The sequence below is a fragment of the Pelecanus crispus genome, chromosome 13 (genome assembly GCF_030463565.1).
Source record: "Pelecanus crispus isolate bPelCri1 chromosome 13, bPelCri1.pri, whole genome shotgun sequence".
Lineage (NCBI taxonomy): Eukaryota > Metazoa > Chordata > Aves > Pelecaniformes > Pelecanidae > Pelecanus > Pelecanus crispus.
Genome location: NC_134655.1, coordinates 7587657 through 7605798, shown reverse-complemented (window position 1 = coordinate 7605798; position 18142 = coordinate 7587657). Strand labels below are relative to the sequence as shown.

Genomic DNA, 18142 nt, shown 5'->3' with positions numbered 1-18142 from the left:
AATTCAGACTGATTCACAAGATCAAGCTGCTAATGAAACAAAACAAACCACCAGCCATATGCCAAGTTCCCAACAGAAGTCTGTTAAGAGCTTGGTATTCATTTTCCCACAGCACCTACAGTCCCTTTCGACACAGCATTCACACCTTTAATTATGGTTTAAGCTTTAGCATTATCCGAGATAAGCTGTATGCAACTAGAAATTTTCTTGTATAAAAAGATTAAACAACAGAAATAGAGTTTCTTAGAAGTCTTCTGTACTCAAAATAATCACGTTTCTCATGTGGATACACATCAACCCCACTCAATTCTACGGTCCTCAGAACACTTACTTTCTCCAAAATCATACAGCAGCTTCAAGTAATTCTGCAACTCATCTTCAGATTCATGGCACATTATTCTGTCGTGTTTTTTTTAAACAAAGAAACTACAAATTCATTTGTTTTTCTTCTTTTTAAAGGGGCAGATCAGGGAGTCTGGGAAAGAAGAGCAGGGAAGGTGGCAACAGAGACAGAATTAAGAGATTATACAGACTGATAGCCAGTACGACTTTTTCTTCTTCCAATGACATAAGATATAAAGACAAGAATGATAAGGAAGCCAAGTGCCATGCCCACTGCGATGGGAATAAGAAAGTTCAGGTCAGAATCAGCAAAGCATTCTTCGGCTGCAGAAAGAAGAAAAAACAAAAAAGCAAGGGAGAATAAATTAGTAAAGGAAATCAAGCAGTAGAAAGCAAATAAAGCAAGGAGCAAACAGACATTTTTGAGAACTTACACTGTGTTAGATGCAATAATACATCTAAAGCAAAATCAGTATTGAGTAAAGAATTGACAGAAAGACCAATTTCTTTAAACATATATACTACACACATCATTTGTATTGGTAATATACTACTTCCGATTGAAGTTAACTTCACCTTCCTCTAGCGAGCAGTCCACTCAGATTAGAAATGTGAGGACAAAACAGCAGTCTGAGCATGCATTAGCTGATCACACCTCAGAGTTAACAAGCAATACAGCAGCAAAAAAAGACAGACTGGTATATTAGTGCCTTGTCCAAGTGACTTCCCAAACCAAGTCATCAGCACTTCTCTAGGTTCTAGACATGAAGAGAAATGACAGCAAACCAAGTAACAACGTAGAAGTTTCCTGGAAGCTACAAGAGACCGCCAAGATACATATGCTGAAAGCACTGAATGGAAAACACTGGAAGACTCTCTCTTTGGGTGGGCAACTTTATTTATTTTCAATCCAAATACAAGAAAAGGGTTATCAGTTTCAGCTGAAACATATGCAGACCTTACCCAACATAAGAGAAAAAACCAGAAGACAGCTGTAATGCTACAGTGGTTTTTAATGTACAGGTTGTAAAATATGGGATGAATTCCTTGTTGATACAAACACTCATACAAGGATTAACTGATTTCAAAGTCAGTGATACACTTTAGACCTGGAGGCAGGGCTTGGCATTCTTCCCGTTTGTCAAGAGAGCAGAGCCGCACCGGTGCGGAGCCAAGATGAGATGTTTAGTAAGGTACGACACAGTGCCCGTGTACCGCTTCAGCGCTCCAAGGGTGCTTGCCTTACATGCTTTTAATAAAGCAGAGCTCCTTGTAAAACTTTTTTGCTTGTGTTTATATTAGAACAGAGTATCATGCACACATTCAAGACTTTATCAAAAGTTAGCTAATTGTTTTAAGTGAATATTTAAACCATTTGAGCCTCTAACTGAATCAGCCTTAGTTATGGGAAATTTCCTGTCTTGATTTAGCTCACTACAGTCCAGTACACATTTGCCACGTCCCCTTCACAACAGGTTATACAAAGCCTTTGGCTAAGAGGAAAGAAAACACCACACAGAGGTTCAGCACCTGAAAATACTGAACTTGGACAATCTGAAAGCACCGACTGCCAAGTAGAGCAACACTTGGAAGGGGAAAAAAAAAAAGGAAAGGAAATATGTACCTTATACAGTGAGTTATTTCAAAATCTTCTGACTACTGAGAAAATATCTAAGCATCTTAAAAAGAGAACCACATTTGATGTTTAGGCATCTTTGTTTACTGAAGGTCAGCGTGCACAATTTAACTACTACACACTAGATAATGGGTCATTAATACTAAACGTGAATGAACGTGCTGAGGATGAAAGGTGCCCAGCAGGCAGCGACAGAAATTCCCCTTCTCTCTTTGTTAAAGGAAGGAGATCACTGCAATATGTATCACACCACAGCACTACTACAAGGAATTCCCAGGATAAAAAGGGTTTGAGGTGTCATACCAGGAGCATTCCATCCTTTACCTCTCTCCAGTTTGCCACTGCTGTTGGCACTCATCTATCCTTGTATCATTACTGTACAATGGTCAGAAGCTTCAGAGAAGTGTCTTCAAATGCAGAACCTGGCAACTGCACACCATGACAAGCAGACTCCACATTCAGGCCAGGAGGAATAGCTTTTTCGACATACTTGGTTGAATGCGTCTCCATTCAAAATAATCAGGAACTTTGGCCCCCAACATTTTTAGCCCCCATATAAAAGCTGTCTTCCCTTTTAATTCTAATCATGAGATGCAACCCATAGCCCAAAATTTTGTGGTTTTATTAGTATATGCTATACAATAGAGAACACTGTGGTAAATTTAAAAGTTAAAACAAAAAAGCCTTCATTGGCTGGAAAAGCTTCTTTTGAGGACTACTAGCATGGCATCTTTAAGCTAACAAAGATCAGAAATCTTCTATCTTAGAGCACAATTTTAATATTTAGTAAACTATATAAGGCACAGCCAATAGTAATCAAAACATACCACAGTCTATGATAATTATACACATTAATATTCAACATCCACAAGCGCACACAAGTTAAATGCTGTTTCCACAGCCCAGAACAAAACTATTTTTATTCACATAATGCCACTGCATGGCTTTAATACTCTGAAATTAAAAGTGTAGTATTTTGGAAGACATGAAATCAATTCATTCACTTGATTATGAACCAGAACATACTCCAAGTTGTTAGGTTCAAACAAAGCAGGACAATGCATTCTGCATCATTTCTTACCCAGGTTTGTTTTTAACAAACCATTTGCTTGACTCGGCAAGCAAGCAGTCTTTTGAGTTCAGATTTTTCTTTTTTTAAATAAAGTTAAACTTTCCTATTTTAAAACTACTCATATCCAGCATTACAGCGTTTCTTGTAACCAACAGAGTAAGCCAGGAAGTACTAGGACAACTAATCCTCCCAAAGCTGCTCCTACTGCTATGGGTACAATGGAGCTGCCTACCTCTAGGCTACAGTCTTCAGCTAAACAGAAAAAGGGAAAGTCTGAAAAAGAAATGCATTTAAATAGAAGTATTTAACACTATAATCTCCCTCTAATTCTTTAAAACTCTTACGCCTTTCCCCAAAAGGACATCAGACAGTCATCCACAAAACCCTGACCTTCTTTCCCTCCCCAAAATACAATAGCAATAGTTCCCCTTCCCAAACATCGTAACAGACTCATAATTCCATTATATACATTCTTGAAAAGCATCTATCTGCGTATTACTGTAGATTTATCATTACTGTACATCACAAAGTCCAGTCTTCCAGTGTCTAAATGCTCACTGCAAGTGTCCAGGAGAGACAACAATACTGGAGATAGAGTTACAGTAATAATAGTAATGCTTTGACCAAAAAAAAAAAAAAAGTCTTTACACTTACTATAGGACAGCAGTAACTCCTGCTTGTTCCAAGTTTTGTCATAGACTCTTGCAGACTGACTTGTACTGATAATTTGACAGAACTTTGATGCCTGCAGTCCCATTGCAGTTTAAATTCACTTTGACTGATTTACATCCTTAGGAACCCCACTGTTAAGCTCTTTAACAAGAGCCTATTAAAGTATTTGTGTTTTTCTTCACATTAAAAAAGCTTCGGCTGACTTCAGCTTACACTTCAGAAAGGAGCTCACATTATTTTGACTTTGCATAGCTGGTAAGGCGGCAGCTTTAACATAATGATTATATAAGCAGTGCAGGCTAGAATCATGAAGAAAGGATATAGGATTGGACCGCACTTTTTCCTCTTGTCATATGACCATAGAGTTCACAAGATAGGCCAGAAAGAGGTATGGTAAAGGGAAGACTAGTTTCTCTGTTGATGCAGGAAAAAAGTATATAGCAGTACTGTTACCAGAAGAACTGGCAGCACAGACAGGATCAACACGGCTTCTACCTTCTAACCAACTCCCAGAAGGCTCCCTAATGCTTTCACACTTTTGCTGAATGCAGAGATTGATTTCATTTTCCAGGATGACTGCAAGAAGAAACTGAACTGTTTGCACCCGTACACCAATTTGAGATGGCTAGCAAAATCAATCATAAAAACATCTTGTCTGGATGGAGCTACAATTGATACAGATGACTCTTCAAGGAGCACCTTCACCAGCTATGTAACAGAATCTTGGGTATAGACTGATTGAAGTTGACCTTATTTAGTTTATTTTCTTAAAAAAAAAAAACAGGACAGTACAAGATGTCTGTTTTCAAATCAGTTAAAAAATGTGAACAAGTTTCCTTAGGAAATAGAACATCTTTATTATTTAGAGCACATGTTGAACAGGTTGACAGTTCCCTATGGAGCAATACATACAGGAAAACTAGTGGTTTTATAACAGGCAGTCAGGTGAAACTTAAGATGTGTTTTGAACCAGTTATCTGCACATCAGTCTAGGAGTACTTTAATCTGAGCCAATATACTTGCAAATGAAGATTAAGCTGCAGGTTTTTGCAAAGATCCTTCTAGTATTGTTGAATTTTGGGAGCACTTTGCACTGATCTTCTATATTGTCACTTGGAAACTGTGCACAGTTCGAAAATTTGCATGGTCAGATGAATACAGTGTGGTAACTACTCCGTAACAGAAATGCATGTATAACTGGTACCACTGAACATCAGTCACAGAATTGTTAAAAAAATCTATATGAACTTCTGCATTTGAGGATATATTAATATGAAAGTCATTAGATCCACTTTTTTTTTTTAATTAAAATGGCAAGTCTTGAAGCCTGTTTCAGGATTAAACTTATAGTAGTTCCCCCACTTTCATTAAAATGAATTTCAGTAACTGATACAAAATTCAAGCTGTAGACTACAAGCTATAGTAAGCATTATCCACCCATACTTGCCTCCTTGGCTAGTGTCAGGAGTAAACTGCTTTTACAAAAAAAGAAATTACCGAAAGAAGTGTGTTTTATGATTTGTGTACAAACATGCCACAGACATCTCTACAACCCTAGAAAACACTAATAAAACACTAAACCAACTTTGATGCAGGCTAAACTCATTCTAAAGGGGGAGACAACATTATGTTCATTAAATAACTAGTTTAGGCAGCTCATGTTATGACATATGCAAAAAAGCCACACTTATCTAAAAGTCTAAAAGACTTTTTTTTTCCATGCGGTAAAAACTATGTATTACAGCACAAGGAGGCCAGAGGAAAGTTGTACAGCAAGGGTTAGTCTCTACAGAGCTGCAGTTTAAGAACAGTCCAGTTGCATTGCATTTTTTAAGCTAGTTATCCTTTCCATACAGCAAGGAAAAACAGGTGTTGTGGGTCCATCTCAGACCTGTTTGGCTTTTGCATTCTTAACAGTAATAAATGCTACACAGTAAACAATCAAACACAAAGTACATTAAACATTCAGAATGCCAATGGCGGGCAGTTATAGTGTGAATTTTGATTGGCAGAGAACCATTCAAGATGAAGATTTAAAGACAGCTCAAGCTGCAACAACAGATACTGGCTCATTAAATGAAAGCATCTTTAAACAATGGTCATTCAAAGCAACAAGACAGACCAGTTCTGTGCAGAGGATGATATAAAGTTAAGTGCACTTTAAAGTTCTGGAATATTTAGAAAGGTTATTCCCTTTGAACTGATGCCAGCAAAAAGCTTGCATTAATTTAGTAGAACTCTGCCTCAGCTGAGTATTTTAGATGATTGCCAAGGTATAATAAGTGATGAAAAATTCAGTGCCTAACAGTAATTTCTTTTTTTTTTTTGAAAGTATTTGGAAACAGCACTGAAGTCTTCCTATATGTCCACCATTTGGCAAGTATAGGTTACCCATTTTGTTTGTATAGCCAGGGTATAGGAATGATTCCTGAAACTACACCAAGGCAGGAGTAAACCACTCAAATTCTGTCAAAGCTAAGTAAGTTACTGCTGCCACTTCAAAAGATCACTTAATCGCCACCAAGTTCAATTCTATGAAAAACAAAGTTGTTACTGGGCATCGTACAATCCATGTTAAATACTGTATGAGTCAGAGTGACTTAATGCTGCCAGCTTAACCCACAATTATGACAACAACTAAGGAACGCAGAGGAGAGAAGCAAGTACAAATTCTATGCTATTCTGGGAGTTGCCCAATGCACATCAGTTTAGAATGTGTTCTTGTTTCAGGCTACAGTTCATAAAAAAAGCATAAATAAATCCTAAACACTTCAGGGTTTTTGAAAGATAAAATCCTTAGCCTAGTAATTCATCCAATATTTGACATCTTCAAAACAGCTATGAAACCCATGATGTCTTCTTAGAGCAGGAAAACTAAAAAACGTAGTTCTGCTTCATCTGAGATAAACATTCTCTCTGTTTCTCAACTCCAATTAGCTGTGGCTAGTAATTACTCCTAAGTTTTGGGTCATTTTTGGACTTCAGAACTTGCACTTGCTTTGAGTGAAATCAGAACAGGAATCACATTTAGATTCACAAAGTTTGATATCCAGCATAGCTTTTTCTTCTGCCAATTATGTAAGCAACCACTATAATGGCAATCAAGCCAGCAAGTGCAGCACCAACTACAATTGGGATTAGAATGCTGTCATCATCCAGCGAACACTCCTGGGCTGTAGATGAGAAAAAGGTTGCAACAAGGAATAAATACAGACAGAACACTTGCCAAGTGTGGTATAAAAATCTGTTTTCCTTAATATGAAGGTCTTAAAAAAAATCAAGTATTATTACATCTTTAAACTAAGAGAAAAAGAACTGCAGAGGTCTCATGGGTACATCTAGCATATATTAAGCATTATAATCACTTGGAACCTTTGATAAACTATAGTAAGGTAACAGAAGTGCCCCTGGGGTAGGGGTTTTCATGTGTACAAGATCTGTACTAGACAAGGGAGCAGCCATTCTTCTACTTTTAAGACAGAACAAGGCTTATCTATTTCATACTTAAGGCAAGTCTGGTGCCTTTACTCATTAAGAATAAAGTGACCTAGACTTGGTATCAAGAACCTATCCAAAATGAACATGTTACATAGAGATGAAATAACTGTAATTAGGAGAAGGAGGAAACTAGCTGCAACTTGAACTACAAAGTCAAAAGGGACCCTAACTCTTTAGAACATATTATGACAAATACTGTTTACCCCACATAAGAGCTGACTTACCTCTGCCTAAAAAAAGTTCAAAAATCTGCACCCAGTCTATTTGTTTACAGATTAGTCTAGTCTAATAATTATAATACTTGCAGCACAGTCTTAAGTACAAGGACCAGGTTACACTAAAGATTAAGAAAGAGGTCATATAAGCCATTCCAGTTTTCCCCATACAAAACCAGGATAATGCAGCAAACAAACATTTTTAGAATCTTTCTATATTTCTGGATATTCAAGGCGGCTTCTGAAAGAAGCTCAGTCAGTTCGTTTTTTCTCCCAACACTCCTAAGGAATTAGACTGTCAGGTAAAAAGAAACAAACCACCTAACAGCATTACCAAAGTCCACTTCTGCTAAAGTTTTGTCCCATTTTCTTATATATTCGAGCTACAAAAAACTGTATGGCAAGATGATGTCAGGTAACTTTTAACCTACTCTGCAAGGCAATGCTTAATTGCAAGGCAATCCTCTTCAGTGTCTCTAGCTCCTTCAAGTTTTATGAAGGAGAACCAACATACCTAGCAGACACTTTAAGTGAGAACAAACTTTCCTTGAACTTGAGTGTCAGTCTCAGAACTTCCCTTCATTCAAAAAAAAAAAACCCAACCAAAAAAAACCCAAAAAACCAAACCCAATGGAACAAGAGCTTCAAAAATAAAGCACCTGTGCACAACGCTGTGGCTTTTTAAGAAGTAAGAATTAACAAAGAAAAGAACTCTTACCTGTAGAGAACTTATTTGCCTTCACAAGGAATGGCTGAATCCATAGATTAAAGGTATGTACTTGAAGATCTTCATTAATCTTAAGAGTTTGCTCTTTTCGGCACATGTAAGAACTACCAAGGAAAGCATCCCACTCGCTGAAATTGCTGTTATCTGCATTTGAAATTACTAAACAAAGGGGGGTAAAAAAAAGGAAATTTGCATACTCACTTTAAATGCAAGAGAGTTACTAATACAATCATAAGACTAAGGAGTTGAATCTAAAGGGGCCAGCTTTTCAACACTGACTACTCTGAAAAACAAGGTAGTCTGAAGTGCAATTGATCTGCTTAACCAGAAGTTAGGCACTGAAATTATTACAGTACTTAACAGTAGACAGACATAAGATTAGGCTTTCCTTGTACCTCTGCTTATCCCAAGACTGCAGAGTTGCAAGCATTTTAGCTTTAGTGCCCTTTTAACTGCAGTAGCTGTGACAAGCAGCTTTAAAAAAAAAAAAAACAAACCCAAAACCACAAAACCCCATAACTTTTGATTTGGAAAAAAGTACGCTTTAGTTTTTAAAGGACTGGTCTCTTTTTCCAGTGGGATTTAAAGTAGAAGTGGTTGGAAGATACAGCAGCATCTTCAATCAAAGACAACAACAGCTGGTTTAGGAAAAACAAAAAGCTTCAGAGTTGGTACAACAGTATTTCACACCTCAAAAAATTTATGTTACTGAATACAGCTGCAAGGAAGCCCTCTTGATTTCATAGAATCATAGAATCGTCTAGGTTGGAAAAGACCTTTAAGATCCAGTCCAACCATTAATCTACACTACCAAGCCCACCTAAACCAATCAAGGGTAGACTGGACTAAACCATGTCCCAAAGTGCCACATCTACCCGTTTTTTGAACACTTCCAGGGATGGTGACTCCACCACCTCTCTGGGCAGCCTGTTCCAATGCTTGACCACCCTTTCCGTAAAGAAATTTTTCCTAATTTCCAACCTAAACCTCCCCTGGCGCAGCTTGAGCCCATTTCCTCTCGTCCTATCGCTAGCTACTTGGGAGAAGAGACCAGCACCCACCTCACTGCACCCTCCTTTCAGGTAGTTGTAGAGAGCGATAAGGTCTCCCCTCAGCCTCCTCTTCTCCAGGCTAAACAACCCCAGTTCCCTCAGCCGCTCCTCATAAGACTTGTTCTCCAGACCCTTCACCAGCCTTGTTGCCCGTCTCTGAACACGCTCCAGCACCTCAATGTCCTTCTTGTAGTGAGGGGCCCAAAACTGGACACAGTATTCGAGGTGCGGCCTCACCAGCGCCGAGTACAGGGGGACAATCACCTCCCTGCTCCTGCTGGCCACACCATTCCTGATACAAGCCAGGATGCTGTTGGCCTTCTTGGCCACCGGGGCACACTGCTGGCTCATGTTCAGCCGGCTATCTACCAACACCCCCAGATCCTTTTCGGCCAGGCAGCTTTCCAGCCACTCCTCCCCAAGCCTGTAGCGTTGCATGGGGTTGTTGTGACCCAAGTGCAGGACCCGGCACTTGGCCTTGTTGAACCTCATACAGTTGGCCACGGCCCATCGATCCAGCCTGTCCAGGTCCCTCTGCGGGGCCATCCCACCCTCGAGCAGATCGACACTCCCACCCAATTTGGTGTCATCTGCAAACTTACTGAGGGCACACTCGATCCCCTCATCCAGATCATTGATAAAGATATTGAACAAGACTGGCCCCAAAACAGAGCCCTGGGGAACACCGCTCGTGACCGGCTGCCAACTGGACTTAACACCATTTACCACAACTCTCTGGGCTCGGCCACCCAACCAGTTCTTTACCCAGCGAAGAGTATGCCTGTCCAAGCCGTGAGCTGCCCGCTTCCCGAGGAGGATATTATGCGAGACGGTGTCAAAAGCTTTGCTAAAGTCCAGGTAGATGACATCCACAGCCTTTCCATCATCTACCAGGCGGGTCACCAGGTCACAGAAGGAGATCAGGTTGGTCAAGCAGGACCTGCCTTTCGTGAACCCATGCTGGCTGGGTCTGATCCCCTGGTTGACCTGTACTTGCCTGTGGAGTTCGCTCAATATGAACCTCTCCATAATCTTCCCTGGCACCGAGGTCAGGCTGACAGGCCTGTAGTTCCCCGGGTCCTCCTTCCGGCCCTTCTTGTAGATGGGCGTCACATTGGCAAGCCTCCAGTCATCAGGGACCTCCCCTGTTAACCAGGACTGCTGATAGATGATAGAGAGTGGCTTGGCGAGCTCCTCCGCCAGCTCCCTCAGTACTCTCGGGTGGATCCCATCCGGCCCCATAGACTTGTGAGCATCCAGGTGGCGTAGCAGGTCATTAACTGCTTCCTCCTGGACTATGTGGGCTCCATTCTGGTCCCCATCCCTATCCTCTAACTCAGGGGCCTGAGTACACTGGGGATGACCGGTCTGGCTGTTGAACACAGAGGCAAAGAAGGCGTTAAGTACCTCAGCCTTTTCCTTGTCCTCGGTGACAATGTTCCCCCCCACATCCAGCAAAGAATGGAGATCCTCCTTGGCTCTCCTTTTATTGCTGATGTACTTATAAAAGCATTTTTTATTGTCTTTTACAGCACTGGCCAGGATTGAGTTCTAGCTGGGCTTTTGCTTTTCTAATTTCCTCCCTGCAGGACCTAACAAGATCCCTGTACTCCTCCTGAGTTGCCCGCCCCTTCTGCCAAAGGTGGTAGACTCTCCTTTTTTCCCTGAGTCCCCGCAAAAGCTCCCTATTCAGCCAGGCCGGTCGATTTCCCCGCCGGTTGGTCTTACGACACACGGGGACAGCCCGCTCCTGCGCCCTTAAGACTTCCTTCTTGAAGAGGGCCCAGCCTTCCTGGACCCCTTTGCCCTTCAGGACCTCCTCCCAAGGGACTTTCCCAACCAGGGTCCTGAAGAAGCCAAAGTCTGCCCTCCGGAAGTCCATGGTAATAGTTTTGCTGCCCCTCCGCTTAGCATCACTCAAAATTGAGAACTTTATCATGTCGTGGTCGCTAAGCCCAAGACGGCCTCCGACCTCGACATTTCCCACAAGCCCTTCTCTGTTGGTAAACAGCAGGTCAAGCGGGGCACCTCCCCTGGTAGGCTCGCTTACCAGCTGCATTAGAAAGTTGTCCGCCACATACTCTAGGAACTTCCAAGACTGCTGCCTCTCTGCTGTGTGGTATTTCCAGCAGATGTCCGGCAAGTTGAAGTCTCCCACAAGAACAAGGGCTAGCGATTGTGGGACTTCTGCCAGCCGTTTATAGAATGCCTCATCTACCTCTACATCCTGGTTGGGTGGTCTATAGCAGACTCCCAACAGGACATCCGCCTTTCCGGCCTTCCCCCTCATCCTTACCCATAAGCATGCCACCTTGTCATCACCACTGTCAAGCTCTATGCAGTCGAAACACTCCCTAACATACAGAGCCACCCCACCGCCTTCCCTTCCCTGCCTATCCCTTCTGAAGAGCTTATAGCCCTCCAGTGCAGCACTCCAGTCATGAGAGTCGTCCCACCACGTTTCCGTGATGGCGACTATGTCATAGCCATCCTGCTGCACTGTATGTCTATATATATATTTATGTATGTCTATCACAAAGTAAGAGATCCCATTAGCAGAAATTTCAGGAAAAGAGAATGATCCCACAGTGCTGTTTAAAGGAACTGCTATAACCATTTCTGCTTATTACTTTTGTTCCTACCAACTTAAATCTTTAAGTAGCAAGTAACAGTAAGCATGCACAGCACTTGGAAAAAAAAAAAAGTCAGAAGTATTTGATAAATACAAACACTGAATAAAAGCTTACACTTGCTTTAAGGCAGATACTATTTCTTACCAGAACCATTCAGATGGTTGAGCAGTGTAACATTCACCTCTTTCAGATAAAATTTCTGTACGCTTGCACTTGTATTTTTCTGTTTGAGAAACAAGAACCAACTGTCAGTGTGCAGTTCTGCATTTTTAACAACACATGCTTTGCAAAGGCTAACACATTTACCACACTCTTACATTTTCTACAACCTTAGCCCAATTCTCCATTTGCCTTGAGGCAGTCCGCTAGCCAGTTCCATTTCCTATATGGGAACAGCCTACCACCAGCAAGCGACGGGATTTTACTATGAGCAATCATCATGCAATGCTGTTAAAGCAGAAACTTAGTTTAAAATAAAAGAAGTTACTTACAACAACAAATGTGAAACCAATCAATGTGCTATTTCCATCATTCAATTTCAGAGTAGCTGTTGTGTTACCACACGCGCCATCTGCAGTAGTTGTCTTTGGGTTGACATTGATCAGATGAGGCTGAAATACAGACATACCATGTCAAAGACATTCAGCTGCCATTAGGAATACACCATTTCAGTCGGTAGCAGTCTTAGGCTAGAAGAGCTTGTCATGAAGATGACAGCAAGAAGATTGAGTCTGGCTACTATCAAAGCAAGGCTACCCCAAGATCAGTTCACACGCTGGTAATACTGAAGCAAACAAATTGGCCAGTGAAGTCTTATTTTGTGGACCTAATGCAACAGGTTAGCTTTGGCTCCCTCTGTGGGGAAAGATGGCATCTGCAGGGACCAACAGCCCTAAAAGCTTAAGAAAGTTCCAGGCTTTTAATGATGTTAGAAGTACTCCCAGTAACAAGTTACCTTGAATCCCCATAAGGTTTTGAAGCTAGACATTATGCCACAAAACTATTCTGATGTCAGAGAGGTGCTATATACAATACTCAGAAGCAGTTCTGGACAGCCAGCAGTGTACAAAGCAAATACCCTGCACTCGCATTTCATACCAAATAACTACGGCAACCTTTCTACTCTTCCAAAATAGAAGAGAAGCACCTTGTCTTGGGAAACATTCAGCTGCAGCCCCACAGTAGCCAGAAGACAAGTTGTATTTCCACTTTTAAGAGAATAGTTTCCTGTGTCTGGGTTCTCCACAGGTTTGGGAGCAGTGGTTGGAGCAGGCGATAAAGTGGTGGTAGGTGCAGTAGTTACATTGGCAATAGTAGGCGGAACAGTAGGTGCAGAAGTAGGCATATCAGCACGACATCTAGACTCTGAAAAGAAATTTTAACCACCATTTCAGTGCTAAAATTTTATTAAAGTCTTAAGACTCAGAGGTCAGTTCAATACAGATACCAATTTCTCTGTTGAAATCTAGGCTCATTGGGAATCTGCTAATCACCAAGTCAGAAGTCTCAAACTCAGTACAACACCACAGTATTCCAAACAATTTACAGCTACCATTTATTCTCAGAAATTCTGTAACACCCACAGTTTTAAATCCACATAGCATATGCAGGACTACTTACCCCCAACACACAGAAGCAAAACACACAGACAAAGTCAGCTAAGTGGTTATAAAAGTGTGATGTATTTGCTGTAGACAGAGTGCTACCCTATTAAGGCATACGTAGCAGGATGATGTGCTCATCTCTTGAGTAGCTGAGCTATGAGATGAGACAACAAGCTCTGGACTATTTACATGAAAAAGCAGAGGCTACCACTGAACATGGAAGGCAGTCAGTTAAAAAACTTGAAGCTCAAATGATCTAGTCAACAACAGTAGTTCTGAAGTGCTTATTTTTAATACCCCAATTACTGGAATACACACTTTATTGACTACCACCTTGGCATGGGAACAATCTACATTACTATATACTACTAAATCTGTTCTGCTAACCCATTTTTCCAGGAACAAGGAAAGACATACTAAGGGATATTTACAAGAATATTATTCAACACATCTTAGAACTGATGTATTTTTTTATTATTGGACTTTGCTCCCTGCACTAAGGTGCAATACAAAAAAGCTCGCTTGCAAATTGAAATGCTCACCTTTTTTACTGATTGTGCCATTCTGAACAAAAGGCTGCACAGTAACATTCCAGAAAATCTGTGTTACGTTTTCTGCTTCAAGAAAGTCAGTATTATGACACACGAAGACATTATTCAGTTGAACTGGATGCATAGTATCCTTTACAAAAATAGTAATCGGTCCTACAAATAAGCACAAATATTTTAATGCTTTATGAACTACAAGAACATTTATAGGTAGTGTTATGTTTTATATCATTCCATAAGACAAAGAGTAAGAGTTAATTAACAATCCTAAGCTCTCTTGAATGTTTCACCTATGAGTTCTGACCTGAAGTGCTAAGTAATGCAGAGAAGTGACCAAGCTTCCAGAGAATTAGACAAGCCATTAGAAAGGTGAACCCTTTTACTTACGTTTTTATTCAAGAACAAATAAATCCTATTATTAGTAGGTATTAGTACACAGAAAGCCTAACACTATATTGCTTTGCTAGGTGGAAGGTCAAGTAGCACACACTAAAGTGAATCTTCCATATGCTATAGTAGCAGCACCTCTCTGATCAAGGCTGTTCAAACAGCCACCCTTCCCCTTCTGCACCACTTAAAGGAATTATACATTCAGTGAAGCGAACTAGTCTGTATTCTTATCCAGTAGGCAAGTATGATGAACAACAGCTAGGCAGTATATGGCACAGAAGTCATTAGATACATTATTAGTCCTTCTAACTTTGAAAAAGCCAACCAAGGTCAGGTACATGAGACCTGATACTTGTGGCCGAGACTGTTTTGTAAGTAGGATTCTGCACTGAACATTACCTTTTCTTTTAGCATCAGGAAATACAGCAGTATCATTGGTGTTGTAGGTAAATGTGATGAATTCCCCCTGGTAAGTTTCATTGGTTTTTGTAAAGTTGATGCTCCAAGAGTGACCTTCTCCAAACTGTACTGCCAGAAGCGCAGCTTGGGTGTCATTGCCACAGACACTTCCATTGTGTGTCACCCCAGATGACAAATTCAAGGTTGCATTTTTCTAGAAGAAAAGGGTAATTTTAAATGTTTTCACAGATAGCAGTTCTTCCCCATGAAAATATTATAAACTGCCGGAGTGAGACAGAACCTTGCGCAAGGTTAGCAAGATTATTTTAGGTTATTCTACAAAAATATGAAAAAGGCTCCCTGACATCTGACTTAGAAAGGAGCCATATCAGCTTCAAGTACAAAAGTACAAATCTAACTTGGCTGTAAATGTTGATCATGCTGAGCTGCAATCTGCATTTACTATTTGGGCTAAGAACATTACTACACTGATACACAGAAGCCACCAAGTTTGACCAGTATGCCATTTAAGTAAGTGTAACAGTGCACTTTCAGTTATTTGTATTATTAATTGAGAACTTATGCTTTGTTTTAAAATGAATATTTAGGAATAGTCTCAACAACTGACTTAGTGGAGGGGGAAAAAAAAAAAAAGTAAAGCACCAAACACCCTGGGTAAAAGAATGTGCTTAAACATTTACCCAGGACAAAATACAGCTCTCAGCAAAAGTTACCTCCAAATACTTACATAATCACTACTGTTTGTTTCATATTTTATCAAGAATCTCATCATCCATTTTGCATACAGGCATGTAGCATTAGAGGCATCCTTTACATCTACTTCCACTGCATAGGACTGGAAAAAACCTGTAAGATAGGAAGATTATTACCTGTTAAGACATGGCTTTTACTTCATTTTTGCAGAATCACTTAAGAGAACAGCTCATGACAAAGTAGTAAATTATTTCAGGACTGGATTCCATTTGGCAGACACTGAAAGAGTAGCTAGGTTTCTAAGAAGTATTAAAACTAGGAAGCACACCGTGAAGTTATCAAAGCTAGATAAGAATGACAGAATGTTTTCTAGTCTATTGACCTGGCAAAAATGAGCATTAGCTTTCTGGTGAGAAACCGAGTGGACTGCAGCACATGGACACAGCACTGCACGTCCTGCTCGTAGGCTAGGGTCTTCCTCTTATGTTTCATCAGCGGAATGACTCAAGCTGACCTCCGAGAGGTGCGATCGGGTGCCTTCGTTCTGTTTCCACAATTTCTGCCTCAAGACACGAATGTTAAACCCCCTTTCCGTTTTTAGAGAACCTTTAATAGCGGCTGGGTCTGTAACGCCGGGGCCCCACAGAGGCCCTCCCCCGCAGCCTGGACTCGCGTTGCTGCGCCCGCTGCCCCCCCCCAGCTCCGGGCGGGCCGCGCCGAGGCGGGCGGGCCCTCAAGGCCCGCAGGCGCAGGTACCCAAGGGCCTGGAAGCGCCGCCCCGCCGGGGCAGCCTGCCCGGGCCGACAGCCCCGCGGGTGAAACCCGCCTCCGCCGCCCGGCTGGCGCCCCGGGCCGGCCCCGCGCTCCCCGCACCAGCCCGGCGGCGGCACCGGGAAGGCCCCGCCGGGCCAGCGCGGCGGGGGAGGGCCGGGGCCGCCCCGGGGAAGCCGCCGCCGCCGCCGCCGGGCTGAGCCGAACCCCAGAGCCGCGAGGCCCGCGGCGCCCCCGCGCGCGCCCAACCGTTGCCCGACGCCCGCGTCACGTGCGCGGCGGGGCGGCACGCGCCCGCGGGGTCACCTGCCTCCCCCCCCTTCCCCCCCGCCGCCGCAGCCCCGCCCGCAGGCCCGGCGCCCACCCGCGGGCCCAGGTACGGCCGCCGCCCCGCTCACCGGAGGCGCCGAGGAGCAGCAGCAGCAGGAGGAGCGGCGGGGAGGAGCGGCGCGGCTCCATGCCGCGGGCGCCGGGAGGCAGCGAGAGGCGAGCGAGCGAGGCGAGCGGGCGCGATAAGAAGCTCGCCATCGGTCATGTGAGGGGAGGGGCGGTGCCGCCCGCGCGCCGCCAATCGCCGCGCCGGGTCTCGATTCGATGGCTCGCGGACAGGACGCTCGCCCTGCGGCCGCTCGGGCGGGCGGCGCGGGGGTGCGGGCCCGCCCCCGCCGGCTCCGGAGGCGCGGCGGGGCCTGGCGGGGGGCGGCCCCGTGCCCTGCCCCTGCCCCTGCCCCTGCCCACCTCCGCAGAAGCAGGTTACTCGGTTACCGGCACCTTGCTCTGGCCCTCGGCAGCCTTTGCTGTCTCCACTGGGGCTGCTGTAGGTCGAGAAGACAAAGCTGAGAAGAGACGGCGTTCCAAGAAGTTTGATATAGAGGCTTTCACTGCAAAAAATAAGGGGTTAAGATATTTTCCACCTTAACAATAAATAAAAAGGGGGAGAAATGGGCTAAACTGACCTAAATGTTTAAGTCGGTGGTGCAGGAGCCGTGGAGCGCTGCGCGGGGGCTGAGCAGGCCTCGCTGGGGCAATGGCTCTGCGTCAGGGCCGGGGCGGCCTTGGGTGCCGTGCCGGTGCCCGTCCCGGCTGCACGGCTCTTGGCCACCCTCCCGCGTCGCCCAGGCCCCACCGGAGATGGTGCCGAGCTCGCTGGGGCCGCTGCCTCCAGCGTGACCGGGCAGAAGCCGTTCCAGTAATGGCCTCTGTCAAGCAGGGAGGAGGTTGGCACCAGCACCGAGAACTGGGATGCTTTTCGCTGACGCCAAAATGCAAAACGTGGGGCAGAAAGAAGTTGGGAGAAAGCAGCTGCCTGGTGCAAATGCGAGAGAAAAGAGCCAGCGGGGCGGAGGGGGGGGGAGAAGACCGGAGCGGACAAAAAACCTGGTGGATTTGAGACTGGAAGGAGGTATAAAACGCGATGGATGTTGGATTGCAGCCTGGAGAGTATTGATTACGGGGAGGAAAAAAAAGAAAGGCTGGCTTGGCAAAGTAAGGGAAGATGGGAAAGAAGAGATTGAGGCTGGGAGACAGCAAAGGAAACGGCAGGCAGATGCTCAGCTGCCTGAGGAGACAGCAGCTCTAGACTCAGCCGGGAAGGGCCCTCCTGGAATAACACATTCCTGTTTCTGATGCTGTGGGAGAACTGCAGAGAGTATTTTGAATAATCGGGCACCGAGACATGCCCAGTCATGGGGAAAGAAAATGAAAGCTGTTGAAGAAGACAATAAAACACATTGACCTGATATAGTGAGACAGTGGGAGTGTTGATGGTGTTGATAGGAAAGCAGTCATGAAGCCTTGAGGAAGTTGAAATAATGAGATTTGTGATTAAATGTCAGTTAAATACTCGCAGTTGTATACTTGCAATACCTT

At 43.5% G+C, this 18142-nt stretch overlaps 1 protein-coding gene across 4 annotated transcripts; it reads right to left on the bottom strand.

Moving 5' to 3' along the window:
- Positions 1 to 523: 523 nt before the first annotated feature.
- On the bottom strand, positions 524 to 16801 carry LAMP2 (lysosomal associated membrane protein 2). 4 transcript variants are annotated; one of them, XM_075720620.1, is made up of 9 exons: positions 16672 to 16801; positions 15537 to 15655; positions 14789 to 15002; positions 13994 to 14155; positions 12995 to 13212; positions 12339 to 12458; positions 11992 to 12070; positions 8154 to 8321; positions 524 to 666 (listed from the first exon to the last, which is right to left on the bottom strand). In XM_075720620.1, the coding sequence occupies exons 1-9, from the start codon at positions 16799 to 16801 to the stop codon at positions 524 to 526; spliced, it is 1353 nt and encodes a 450-aa protein (XP_075576735.1). The 4 variants fall into 4 exon arrangements, with proteins under 4 accessions (XP_075576735.1, XP_075576738.1, XP_075576736.1 ...); XM_075720623.1 differs by having other exon boundaries at positions 12342 to 12458; positions 16672 to 16735; XM_075720621.1 differs by lacking the exon at positions 524 to 666 and adding an exon at positions 5939 to 6895 and having other exon boundaries at positions 16672 to 16735.
- Between the last annotated feature and the right edge of the window lie 1341 nt (positions 16802 to 18142).

Coding starts and splice junctions, on each gene's coding strand:
- LAMP2 (XM_075720620.1), bottom strand. CDS start 16,801: ATGGCGAGCTTCTTATCGCGCCCGCTCGCCTCGCTCGCTCGCCTCTCG. Junction 12,459..12,994: donor TGAATGTTTCCCAAGACAAG/GTGCTTCTCTTC, acceptor TCTGTATTTCAG/CCTCATCTGATCAATGTCAA. Junction 12,071..12,338: donor TTGGTTTCACATTTGTTGTT/GTAAGTAACTTC, acceptor TTTCTCAAACAG/AAAAATACAAGTGCAAGCGT.